The 13,780-nt window shown below is 41.9% G+C and overlaps 1 protein-coding gene across 2 annotated transcripts in view; it reads right to left on the bottom strand.

The window, feature by feature from the left end:
- Positions 1 to 13,295, bottom strand: part of MED30 (mediator complex subunit 30) — a 24,648-nt gene extending 11,353 nt beyond the window's left edge. The window contains exons 1-3 of one of the 2 annotated variants that reach the window (XM_006892345.1): positions 13,091 to 13,279; positions 6,554 to 6,712; positions 3,952 to 4,056 (exon numbers count right to left, since the gene is read on the bottom strand). In XM_006892345.1, the coding sequence (XP_006892407.1) occupies positions 3,952 to 4,056; positions 6,554 to 6,712; positions 13,091 to 13,279 (453 nt within the window). Of the gene's footprint in view, positions 1 to 3,951; positions 4,057 to 6,553; positions 6,713 to 13,090 lie in introns of both variants that reach the window. The other variant, XM_006892346.1, reaches the window with a different exon arrangement.
- Between the last annotated feature and the right edge of the window lie 485 nt (positions 13,296 to 13,780).

The raw sequence follows: 13,780 nt of genomic DNA, 5'->3' as shown, positions 1-13,780 counted from the left end.
GGTTCAGTGACTGGGATATTTGGGATGGGAGTGTCAGAGACAGTGCGATTGGCACAGGACAGAGCGGAGTTTAGGGCTGTTGTACACAGGGTTGCTATGAGTCGCAGGCGACTCGACGACACCTAACAACAACAACAACAATAAAGTAATACAAATAAGTGGCAGCATTAAGAGTATGTTATTTCTGGTGTCAAGTTCAACAGAGCTGAAACGGGTACATAAAATGGGTGATGTTTTGCTCTTTTTGTTGGACTGGGAGTTTGATTTTGAGGAAAACTGTCCCACAGGGTTTTGGTTATTATCTTATTCTCAAAGAACCTGTCCCCTGTCTGTATTATGCAAGATGACAGAGAGCATCGCTGGTCAAACACTGTGGGCACCAAAATATCTAAATGTCCACAGGAAAAAGAAGAAAAAGTCAGAGTAAAAGCCTTCCTAAAAACTCAAAGGGAGTTGGGTGGAGAGGAGGTGGGGAGGAAGGAAAAAGAAAAGCAAACAAAAAGCCTTCACTATCATTTCAAAGCTTCTGGTTCTCTCTTTTGTTTAAAAACAGATTTTCCATAATTTTTTTTTAAAGTAAAAAGCAAGACAGGTTTTTAGGGGCCACTGAGGAGACTACAACTCAGAGAGACCCTGCCAACAAATGTGAACCTTGCCCTAGCCTGTAGTAAGGTAAGAAGCTGCACTGCAATCCCAAAGGCACTCGGTTCGAATCCACTAGCTGCTCTGTGGGAGAAGGATGGGCATCTCTTACAATGCAACTTACTGCCTGTGGACACCTGCTGGAGGGTCAGCTACGGGTCGGTTCTGACTCGCAATGTAGTGGTAACTTCTAGAGCACCAGGACGAGTGGGTGGCCTCCATGGTTTGAATCACCCAAGTGCTGTACAGATAAAGATGGGCATTCTCCTCCAGGGTGATTAACAGCCTCTGAAAACCTGCTCTACAGACAGCTAGGGGCTGTTTGTTTTTAGAAGTTAACTTCATTCTCTCTGCCTTCTTAATTTAGGTTTCCCTGAATTTACCAATCTGGATCCTCTGCCACCTTTGACCTCTGCTCATGGCTCTTCAGCTCTTTCTCAAAACAGAGAAATTCTCATGTGGAAGTAAAAGAACGCAATCATGTCATTAAAGGAGAAACTCCCTGCCACTTGAGAGAAATGAGCAAAAGCAGAGATCCCAGAATGAATTTACCAGTTGAACGGACTCCTAGAATGAACAAAAAGGTAGCACCAAGACACTTTGGGGACCGTTCTGACATTTTGGAACACTAACTCAGAATAGTGAGGTACAGTTCTTATCCAATACCCTTTACCAAATATTTGTCAAAACACACACTGGAAAATGTCAGGCCTCCCCCTGAGGAATGGCAGTGTGCCTCAGACATTTGTCCGGCAGGCCCTGACCACTGTACCTTTCTACGTGTAAAAAACACAAAATCAAAAATATACCTCCGATGTGTTAAAATATTTTACTATAACACAGTGATATTAAGGATACTATATTTTAAACAGTATACTTTAACTAATGCTACTGCATCTCTGTGTATATGATGCTATCATTTTGATGCAGGTCGCACAGTAGCATGCACTTGTTATTAGGAACCACTGTACAAATCTCAAACTGTAACAGGCTTTAGTTGACATGGTTTGTAACTACAGGCTGTGGACGGCTGGACATTCCCCATGTGGGGGCTGCCTGCACCTCTTTTTCCAGTTTTACTGTTGCTACAGAACCAAACAGAATGAGAGTTAAGTTCAGTTGGCTGTTATTCAAATTTGTCAGGGTAAAGAAAGGCCTTGCTCTCTGGACTGTCAAACACTATTTACTCTTCAAGGTCGAAGCTACCCACTTCCTACTCCGAGTTATTAATTTCTTCATTCATTTATCACTGTTAATGTGCTCCAAATATTCTTCTTAATGTATATTGTTCCTTTTACTTTAAAACCACTGAAGTATTTTATTTTGTGAAACTTATTTTATTTTCTCCTGAATTTCAAAATTCATTTTTAATTTTCCAATAGTTTGTTTTGCAGGTGTCACTAACTTCTCTGAAATTGTGACGTATGGTATAAGGCTAGCTTAATTTCCCCACAAGTGCAATTTTTCTGGTCCTTGGCTTTGCCTTTTACCACCTGGCTGCTTCTCCCTCTTTCTCTCACTGTCATCGAATTGAATCAACACACAGTCAACCCCTCCAATGAATTTCTGAGGCTGTAAATCCCACGGGAGTGGACTGCCAAGCTTACTGCTAAAGTGAGGGGGATGCCATGACTGGTCGGATTTGTAACACTTGTGGGGAGCACTAAGGCAGGACCGGGTGAAGGTGAAGGTTAGAGGAAGGCTTGCCTGCCAAGTGCACTTGAGAAGAAACTGTAAGGAATTGTACTGCCAACACAAAGGTATTTAGTTTAATTCCACCAGCCGCTCTAAGAGGGAAAAATGTGCAATCTCCTCCCATGCAATTAACTGCCTCTGAAAACCTGCTACTGGGTTGGCGAAGGGTTGGTTTCTACTCAAAACAACAACTTCCCTATTAAATCTCACACTCCTGAATATTCTCTGTGAGTTCTGTATGGCCATTGCAACTGACAAACAACAACTTAGGAGTACAGCCATGGGAAGTGCCGTTAATGCTAAATTTATGAAAGTAGTTGAGGAAGTCATGTGGCATACCTGACCCCTCCCCCCGCCCCCAAAACGGGTTTTGTGCTGCTGATGTTTTGATTTACTGATTTCCCGGGAGGGCTTTTCTGCCTCCAGCCCTCTGAAACCACTGGAGATCAGACCTTGCTGCTGCTCGCCTGCCAACAACACTGTTTTCATACCCACATAGGAACTTTTTATATAATCTCTTAGATATTTAACATTTTTAAAACACAATTTAGAGATAACTACAGGCTTAATGTTGTTCTACTTGAGAGTAGGATTTCTAATAATCTAATTGGTTTAATGCATTTTAAGAGAATGGTATAAATCTTATATTAATCCTTTTTAGTAAAATGATCAATATTCTGAAGCAAGTGGGGGAAGCAGCAGATGGTAGGAGGGTAGAGTCAGGGTTTCTATTGTTTTTTCCCCCCAAATGGAGAGAGTGGAACATGTTTAAATAATAAAAGAAGAAAACAGGTGAGAGGGAGAGGAGAAAGAAGACAAATACTGAAACCAGAGGACTGCAGAATCAGAATACCAAATTACACCCCAAACACTTCCAGAAGGAAGGGTCTCTACATTAAGTGTGTAAAGGCACAAGCAATTCTATCAATTACCAAGGGGAAAAACATTCCCCCATTTAATTTACTGAGATTACATCTACAAAATGAATTATCTTCATATACCTCAGGCAAACCCTTTTTTAGCTGCAGGAGACTAAGTATTAATACACTGAAGAACTTACTAATTGGAATTAAGAATTTTTGGCGTGTGAACGTCAGACAGAGTTAGACAGGCAGCTGCATTCACTACGCTCTCAGGCTTTGCAGGTCCTGCTTTTCAAGGGTTGATGAGAATTACTTGATCCTCATCTTCTGAAACTTTCACATAAAAACACCCAAGTCACGACCTTTCTTCTGGGGAGTTTGTGAGCACGATAATGCTTTTACAACAAATTTCTTGTATGTTAGCTATTTGTGTTTCCTAGTTGTACATTCTCAGCATCTGCTGCTCCCAAAGTGCTGTAAGCTTGGATTCTGATTAGAAAAGGAAAAGGAGATGGGTTGTGACGGAGTGACTGAGGGCTTCTGCCTGGAGCTGGACTGTCTCTCCTCTGACCATTCGGACGGCATTTCTGCTTACCTTGCAGGATTAAGGCTATGTTCTAAATGGGCTGAATTTGCCATGAAAACAACTTCATGTAATTCTGTAATTCAAATTATGAGTTTGAGCTACATTAGATTCCCTGGTCATTTTCATGACAAATTCTGAAACAAAATGTTCAGACGAGTAACTCACTTTATTTACTTCAGCAATTTCTCGCCTCTCTTCACTGGCAAAGCGAGGTGGGCCAGCCCAGTCATCATTCTTCGAGCCATCTTCTTCCACGTAGGGAATAAGTTGCTGGGAGAGAGAAAAAGAACTAAAAGTGAACAAAACAGGATCTAACTTGCACAGGTACTCTGGCATATATGAGAGTCAGAAACGACTCAAACTGACATTCCAGCAGATTTTTATCGACTGGAAAACACAAAAGAGAGTGCCCGTCTTTCCCCTGTGTAGCGATGCTGGTGTATTTGAACTGCGTGCCTTTGGGTTGGCAGCACACTTTCTTACCAGATGGCCCCAGCTCAGCTGAGTAGCAAAAACCATAGGTTAAGGAGAAGTTTATCATTTCCACACATTCTACATCTTTTCATTCTTCCCAACTCTTTTCACAATTAGGTAATAACACTCATTCATGCAGCAAATACTTAATTGCCAGACAATGAGTGAGGCACTGAAAAAGTGGCAATGCCAAGTGATTCTTGCTGCTAAGAAATTTACAGCCTATTGAGGTAGGTGCCGGAGATGGACCTTCCCTCATGCATACTAGAAAGGCTGGAGCTTCACAGGTGTGTGCTACAGAAATGCCAGTACCTGGCCAGCTGGATCCTCAGAGCCTGTGCAAGTCTCCCCAAGTCTTCCACTAGATGCTAGAACTGATTTATATGCACAAACACATGTAAATGAATCGTGTAACAGAATGATAATTAAATATGTATGATGATGGTTATCTAATGACATCCCAAGGTATCTGAAGGAAAGAATGAAAGCCTCCTTGATGTGACATCAGCAATTATCTAGTCTCCACTAGTGGCTCAGGGATAAGCGGCTGTACTGCAATCCCAAAGGCACGTGGTTCAAGTCTACCAGCTGCTCTGAGGGAGAAGGATGGGCAATTTCCTCCCATGCAATTGATTTACTGTCTCTGAAAATCCCCTGGAGAGAGACAGTTTTGGGTAGGTTCTAACTTGATGGCACACAAAACAACAAAAACTCCCCTACACCACTAATCAAAACCAAAGCCACTGGCATAGCGTTGATTATGACTGACAGTGACCCTCTACCAGTTTCTGAGGTTGTAAATTTTATAGGAGGTGACTGTTCCGCTTTCTCCTGGGCAGCTCCTAGTGGACTTGAACTGCCAACTCTTGTTTAACAGTGGAATAGGTGACACATTCCCTAAGCCCACATGGCTCCTTCTATTATGAAAGCAGGAATCAAAAGTCAAGTAAATGTCAACTCACTGCTACCCTCCAGGTTAGGGCAGAACTGCACCTTCCTGTGCCCAAGGTTGTGAATCTTTACTGAAGCTCACTGCTTCACCTGCTCCTGTGGATTTGAATCACAACCCTGTGGTTGGCTGTCTAATGCGTAAGCCAGTGCAGGAACAAGGATAAGCAATCCAACAATTATCCCAGCAGTGTGTAACTCTGGTAAAATGGAGTGTCGACAACCCAGATAAACTGAGGCCGCTTTTCAAAACAAATAAAAATGTACACACCATCACATCTTTCCTTCTCTCCTGGCGCAGAGATAAGCCTCCAATCCCTCCCGCTCCCTGTCTTTATTAGATATGCCCTTTCTCTCCTTCCCAGCCCGTTATTGACCTCATTATTTAAACACAGCAGGTCTTCCTATTTGGGGGAGAAAAAGAAAAACCTGGAATTCCATCCCTTTTTCCATCTACTGCTTCTTTCGCAGGCTTTTTTATTCAAGTTTTTGGAAAGACTGATACCCATTTGCTGGCTCTAGTTCCCTCCTGTCTTAATTTTCAACCCACTGCAATCTGGCTTCTGGCTATCACCATCTCACTAAAGCAATGCTCAAATGTATCAATAGTTTCCCCTTAGAAACCCCCCCAGCCACTGTTCATCCCTCTGACTGCAGCATTTGGTAGTGACAACTCTCTGATCCTTCTCTTATATCTCCAACCACTTCTTTTCAGGCTCCTGCAGTTTACTTTTTCTCTGTTTGTTGTCCAAAAAAGGAAGAACTGATCATGAAATTGCTTTAATACACAAGAAAGTTTAAACTTTTCCAGCTGCCACTGCTGGTAGAAATAGAATTTATCAGGATAGGACTATGTATCTATAAAAATAACATGTATATTCAATTAAAAACTATGACTCAAGATTAAATTTGGAGACTGCTTTAAAAATAGTGAAGCCACTGGATTTCATAGCAAGTCTGAAAAAATGATGAAAAAAATTCTCTGTAGCATTCCTCCATGAAAATAACTTGAAAAAGATTTTACAACAGTATTAAAATTCCTACTAAAGTGAAGAGAATTGCCAAAGACAAGCCCCTACCAAATAAGATCATTGCTATAAACCTGGCAGCCAGAATCCAAAACAAAGTTATATAAAACACAAAAATAGCAGTATTAGTCCTATATAAATAGTATAGTTTACATTCTCATTTGCTCAGGGAAAAACAAAACACAAAAAAACACCCCAACAAAAAAACCCCAAAACTGCTATCTTACTTAATAAGATAGAATTTCAGTTTAAAGAAGGGAAAACACACATACTTGAAATGGTCTCAAATCCACTGTCTCTTTGTCAGAAAAACCTACCTCTACTGGAATGGGGTCCATCCCACCGCAGTTCTCGATGCATTTGTCGTAGACCAGTCTCAGCTTTCTGAAGAGGATGGAAAGTTGGCGAAGATGATCCTGCAGCTTTGCTAAGCGGTCTTGGTAAGTTCCAGTGTGGTAAGTGACACCATTTGGCAGCTTACCAGGCAAAACAGAAGAATAAAAATATAAAGTCGTGACCATCAAGATTTTCTGGAAGCACAAGCGAGTAGACAGAAACTATCTATATATTGTAAAAAAGCAAATGCTTCTTCATATTTAACCATGTTAAGAACTTCTCCCAGAAGAAGATCCCTAACTGTCATCAGATTCTCAAATGACTAAGGAGAACAAGCTTACAAATAATTTCTCCAGACTGAGAGTGTACAGATACTTTTCCAAACTCAAGCTCACTGCCACTGAGCCAGAAACAACTTTCAGCTGATCCTCCAGCTGGGTTTCAGAGGCTGTATACTGCACAGGAAGAAAGTGCCTATCTTTTCTCAAAGAAGCAGCTGGTGGATTTGAACCGCCAGAGAGGGGCCACCTCAGGGCTAGCAAAGCAACTCCCTATGGACCACGCCACCAGAATTCCCTGTAAGTACTCTTAGCAGTTTGTATTTGTGGAGCTTCTTCTCTGGATCACTGATTCAGAGGACAGCTTTAAAAAGCAGAATCCTTTAAAAGATGGATTCCTCAAGAACTAAGTTCTCTGCAGTCCAGACCTTCCTGTTATCACCATCTCTTCTTTTCAGTTCTGTGCAAACACAAGAAAAAGCATGTGGTTGCTCTTTACCAACTAATCATGATGTGCCCCAAAGGCAGTGACAGTGGCAGGACAAGAGGAAGAACCATCTTAGTCATGTTCAAACTAAAATTTGTTCTTTACAGATGTCATTATTTCTAATCAGAATTATCAAGTGGTTGGTATAAAAATCTTGGGAAGAATAATCCATCTTTCTCCAACTCTCGGTTTCCGTAACCATGGAATGGGGATGAAAGTTCTTCTGGAACTTGTGCTCATGATAAATGCAGCAGCAAGTAAGGCACTGACAGCTATACCGACCATGGGAAAAATTTTACAAATATTAGCTATTCCTTCTCTCAGAACTAATGCGTGCATGTTAAAAATAACTAGTGGCTAAGTCCTAGGAGGTCATTTACTTGGAAAAATTTTACAAATATTAGCTATTCCTTCTCTCAGAACTAATGCGTGTATGTTAAAAATAACTAGTGGCTAAGTCCTAGGAGGTCATTTACTCCTTATCTTTATCTTGTTAGGTGTGCTACACAATCAGAGACACTTATGGTTATCCTAAGAATCCAGAATTAAGGCAGCATAGTGGAGTGTACTTGGGGCGGGGGTGATTGCACACCAATGAAAGAATTTTTCTTTTCTCAAAGAGAAGAGCGAACTGGGGGGGAGGGGTGGGCAGGGAGAAAAGTGCAACAATGAATGGATGGAAATCCAAAATCTCTGTAAATGTTCATTAAAATTAACAAAATAAAATAAAAAAAAAAATGACCCCAAAATGATCTTTTACATGCCGCTGCTGCTGCTACGTGCCATCGAGTCCGGTCTGACTTACAGGGACGTACGAACAACAGATCTGAACCCCATTCAATGCTGTGCCATCCTCTCATCTCTGATATGCTGGAGTCCATTGCTGCAGTCACTATGTCAATCTATCTTGAGGGTATTCCTCTCCTTCACTGACTCTCCATCTTTCCAAGCCTCACATCCCCTTTCAAGAAATATCCTGTCATAACAGCATGCCTCAAAGTATGTGAGATAAGGCTTTGCCATCCTATCCTCTGAAGAGCACTCTGGCTACACCTTCTCCAAGACATACCTGTGTGTACTTCTGGTAGTCCCTGGCATATTCAGTACTCTTCTCAAATACAACTCAAAGGTATCAATTCTTTTTCTGTCATGTTTATTCACTGTTCACATTCCAAACATACAGTAGCAACTGGAAAGACTATGGCTTAAATCAGGTGCATCTTAGTCTTTAAGCTGACATTACTGTTCTTCAGGACTTTGAAGATTTGATTATATTAATTTTAAATATAATTGTCATAATTTTATACCTCTTTTAGATTGTCTTTGTATTGATTGCTTTTATAACATTTAATACTATCCTGAAAACATATTACTTTTATAACTAGGGGAAGAAACCTCCCAAAAGTTTATACCCTCTAATTCATAGGTTTGCACCATTTCTGAAATAGCTTGCCTCCAGAAATTTTATGAATTTAGAGAAACAATGAAAGTTAAACAAATGTTCAGGTCATTTCATTCATAGGGTCATTATAAGCTGTCTACCACTCCACGGCACTTAACAGCAACAATTCAGAGATAAGCAAGTATTAAAAATAGACTAGCAAAATGGCACTGGGGAAAACTATATACAAATGCAAAAACACTAACTTGGATCCATACATCTCACCACACAGAAACAGTAAAATAAAAAGTAACAAAAAGCTAATAGCATTTCTTGAAAAATAGAGGGAAAAAACAATCTTTGTGGCTTTGGGCCAGACAAAGCTTTAGACTTGACACCAAAAGTAAAGTGCATAAATGAACAACTGAAACAGTATCTCCAACAAAATTAAAACCTAAAGACAAAGTACTGGCAAAGCAAAAACCCACGCAGTAACAAGTGGTGGTGAGGACGTGGAGAAATTCTGCTCAATTCATTGCCTTCAAGTTGGAACTGACTCATAGCTGACCCTCCAGTGGGTTTTCAGAGGCTGTACTCCCAACACTCATCATCCTCTGGGAAAGAAGAGACTCTAAATGCCCATCCATCAACTGGATACTGAAGACTCCAACCACAAGTGAGGACACTGCCCATCTTTCTTCCCTGGAGCAGCTGGTGGATTTAAACTACTTGTCTCTGGGTCTGTGGCATAATTCACTACCACAGGGCCATCAGAGCTCTCTGTGGAGAAATGAAGACACTCATGTATAGGAAGTGGTAATGTAAAAATGGTGCATCAATTTATAAAAAAAAATTCTTAAAATGTTAAACCAACATTTACCACATGACCTATCTAGCAAATCTCTCAAGTATTTAGCCAAGAGAAAAGAAACCTGCCCACAAACAAATTCAAAAGCAAATGTTCACATCATTTTTTCACAACAGTTCAAGTGGAAGCAAGTCCAATACTCACGAAGAGATGAATAGGTACAAAATTCATGATAAATTCAAACCCTGTAATACTGTTATTGTTAAACGCCACTGAGTGGATTCTGACCAACAGTGAGGCCATGTGACAGAACTAACCCATGGGGTTTTCTGGGGTTATAATCCTTATTGAAACAGGTGGTCACGTTTTCTCCCCAGGATCTATCTGCAGGCTGGGTGCAAACTGCCCAGGCTTAAAAGTGAGGATGGTGGAGAGACTGTTATGAAGATGGGTCAGTCTCTGAAGAAAGACACATCAAGTTTGGTAAAGTAGAGGTCAGAGAAAAAGGATACCCACATCAAGTTGGTTTGACACAGTGGCTGCCGTAACAGGCTTCATCAGAGCAGAAGTGGAGAGAACAGCCAGGGCTGGGCAGGGTTCTGTGCTGTTGTACACAAGGTCACTAGTCGTCAGAGCCCACCAGGCACTGAATAATGAGTGACTTTACATTAAAGTCTAGGGCTTTTAATATAAAGTGTGCAACAATGAATGAATGGAAAGCCAAAAAAAAAATAAATAAAAAAAAAAAATTGAGATCCACAGTGTATATAAACCCTGTAAGAAAACTAAAAAAAAAAAAAAGAATGTATATGACTGTACAAAATGCACAAAATGCAACATATTTGAATAAGACATAATGTAAAGGATTATATAAAAACCAATAAAAATATTTTTAAAAAGAAAAATAAAGTCAAGGGCTTAATGATTTGCATCATCAGTGTTCCTTTTCTTTTTTTTTCCATCAGTGTTCTTTAATGTAATACTACTCATAAATAAAAAGGAAAGGACTACTGACATATACTGGGAAAAAGTAGCCAGAAAAAAGACATTACAAACAGTAAAACTAGGAGAAGTTCAAACTTGTTCATGGCAGAAACCTGTTAAGAGACGGAAAACGCAAATCTTTTCCACTGAAAGAGGTGACAGAGAAATTAAAGTTAAGAAAAGAACCTTAGTAATTTGGTAAGTTAAAGGCAGAAAATATTTGAGACTTGGGAAAACAAGGTACTTTCACTGAGCTCAGGTGGTCCACTGGGTAGAGGGTTGTACTGTCAATCGAAAGGCACGCTGTTCGAATCCACCAGGAGCACTGTGGGAGAAATATGGGCAATTTCCTCTTGAGAGATTTAGAGCCTCTGAAAACTGGCTGGAAGGTCACTTTAGAGTTGGTTCTGACTTGATGACATAAGACACAGACTTCTGAATGCCAGCTCTCACTGGCTTCACCGTGGCCTAACCAAACCAAAACCACTGTCACAAGTTCATTGTGACCCCTAGAGACTCTTCGTTGGGGGTTCTGAGGCCTGTAAATCTTTTAACGGAGCTCTGGTGGCAGAGTGGTAAGGAACTGTGCTGGCAGCGTAAAGGTCTGAATCCATCAGCTGCTTTATGGGAGAAAGATGGGCAATCTCTTCCTGCGCTTTTCCTGCCTCTGAAATACGTGTTGGAGGATAAGCCACAGGCTGGTTCTGACTAGACGGTGGTGGTGGTTGTTTGCCGTTGAGTCAATTATGACTCATAGTGACTATGAACAAAAGGCCTGAAGCCCTTCTATTATCTATAATCATTTATCAAAGTTCACAAAGTTTCTAGAGGCATGTTGTTTAGGAAGTGGATGCCACTCCTGCTTCTAGATCTATCTTTAAACTGAGTTCCACTAAACACTGCCCACCAATGGCATTTGACACCCCAATGGCACAAGGTTCAGCATCACAGCAACCCAAGGTTACCTCAGCACAGCATCTTGACAGAACAGTGTTCTAACACTTAGAAGAATGTTCCTCCAAAATATAGTAACAGCTGACTTCTAATACAAAGGCCCTCCTCGAAGTCCTGTTGACTCTAAGCATGAGGCTTAAATAAAACCACTAAAATAGTGTGGTTTTGTATGTGCCTTTAAGTTGCCTGTGATGTACAGTGACCCAATGTACAGGAGCTCTGAACCCTTCCCTGCATTAAGCCTGTCTCACTAATTCCAACATACCAACCCCCATTGCCCCAGATACTGTCTCAATTCATCTCATCCAGTGTCTTCCTCTCCTGCGCATGTCTTCCAACCTTCTGAGCATGATGACCTTCTCCAAGAACTAGTCTTTCCTGGCCATGTGCCCAAAGTACGTGAGACAGAGCTTCAAATTCCTAGCCTCCAAGGAGAGACTTGGTTTCACCCTCTCCAAGACAGACTGATTTGTTTTCTTGGCAGTCCATGGTAAGTGTTCTGAAATTCCCATTCTCAGTGTTAATCATCATTTGTTATGATCCACACAGTCAAATGCCTCTGCATAGTTAATAAAACATAAAAACTCATTCTTCTGGGAATCTTTGCTTTCCGTAAGGATCTATCTAACATCAGCAATGATATCCCTGGTGCTATAGCCTCTTCTAAACCCAGCCTGACTGACTGGCTGTTCCCTAGCTATGTACCCATTTTTTAATTATCTTCAGCAGTATTTTGCTTTCATGTACTATTAATGGTATTGTTCATTAATTTCCGTATTCTGTTGGATCACCTTTCTTGGGAATAGGAACAAATACAGATCTCTTCCAGTCAGGCATCCATTCTCCAAATTTCTTTGCATAGACTGGTGAGTGTCTTAAATCCATCAAGAGAAATGTCTTAAGAAAAGACTGATGGACAGTCATAAGCACAATGGGTGAAGATTGATGCAAAGGGCCCTGAACTGGGACTTCTAGCCTCCTAAACTTAAAAAGGACATCAGGTGGCCTAGTAGGTAGAGTTGCCCTGTTGACTCAAAGGTGTATGGTTCAAATCCAGTTTGCTCTGCACCTGTGAGATTTACAGCCTCGAAAATCGCCTGGAGACATAATTAGGAGTTGGTTCCTACATGACAGCGAAGAGTGTTTTTAAGACTCTTTAAACTGAAAGAAAATTAGCCTGCCTGTTAGAGCAGATCTATTACATTCCTCTTGCGGAATGTCTGTTACAGCAACACTTCTAACTAAGAGAATATAAAGTTAAAACTTTAAACAGATATAGTCTCCTGCATAATTACACCAAAATGAAGCTGTTAAAAAGGGGGCGGGGGGAATAAAGTAACCTAAAGAAGGTGTGTGGAGTGTGATTGATCTGTGCCTTGAATGGAAATAACTCCACATAATTAACATTTTCCATACTTAGTGAAGAACCGGCCACATCTAGAAAATGTGGCTTCAATAATATTGGGAGAACAGCACCTTAACCCCGTATTCTGGGTGAGGGTGACAACTGGGGACACATCTGAACGTGAATGGGGTGACTACCCAGGACAGCCTCTGAGACACCCACAGACCCCATCAAAGCATCACCCTGCTTCCCCCACGCGCAGAGTCCTCCAGGCTCCTCACCTGCATGTTCCTCAGGAGCTGAAAGATCTCCATCGTGCGGTACACGATGTCCTGCACCGTCTCCTGCCCGATCCGGCAGAGCGACGCCGTGTTGACCTCTCGGGCGGCCTGCTGAGCCTGGGGGCCCGCGAAGGGCCCAGGCGCCATCCCGGACGCCATCCCCGACGCGGCCAGCGGAGGCGTGGACATGGCGCGCCTGCGACCCCAGGCCACAGGCTAAAGCCGGGCTCTTGAGGGGTGTCTTCTGTCGGGGGCTTCTGTGTGCCCCAAACCCAGCAGACGCTCAGTCTCAGACAGAACTCTGGTTCCCCAAGACCCCGCAGCCCAATTTCAAAGCAGCGCCTACGACTTCCGCGTCATGACGTAGCACGTCACAGCGCGTAAAGCACCGCCCACTCCGCCGACCATTCAGAAGCGACTCTGAGCGAAGCGATGCGCTATTGGGCCGATGGCTGGAAGGGGCGGGGCCGACCCTAAGGGTGGAACATTCAAGTTCCTTTGGTGATTGGTGCTTGTCGTTTTGCTCTGAGCAAAAAGGAAAAAAAAGAGTGATCAGAAGGGGGTTTGCTTTGTATACCAATGAAAGAATTTTCCTTTTACTTTTTAAAGAGAGGAGCGAACTGGGGGCAGGGGTGGGCAGGGAAAAAAGTGCAACAATGAGTGAATGGAAATCCAAAATCTCTGTAAATG

Source organism: Elephantulus edwardii, unplaced genomic scaffold (assembly GCF_000299155.1).
Source record: "Elephantulus edwardii isolate Elephantulus edwardi_28Jun2011 unplaced genomic scaffold, EleEdw1.0 scaffold00114, whole genome shotgun sequence".
NCBI lineage: Eukaryota > Metazoa > Chordata > Mammalia > Macroscelidea > Macroscelididae > Elephantulus > Elephantulus edwardii.
The sequence above is the reverse complement of the archived record's forward strand: the minus strand, read 5'-3'. Positions and strand labels throughout refer to the sequence as shown.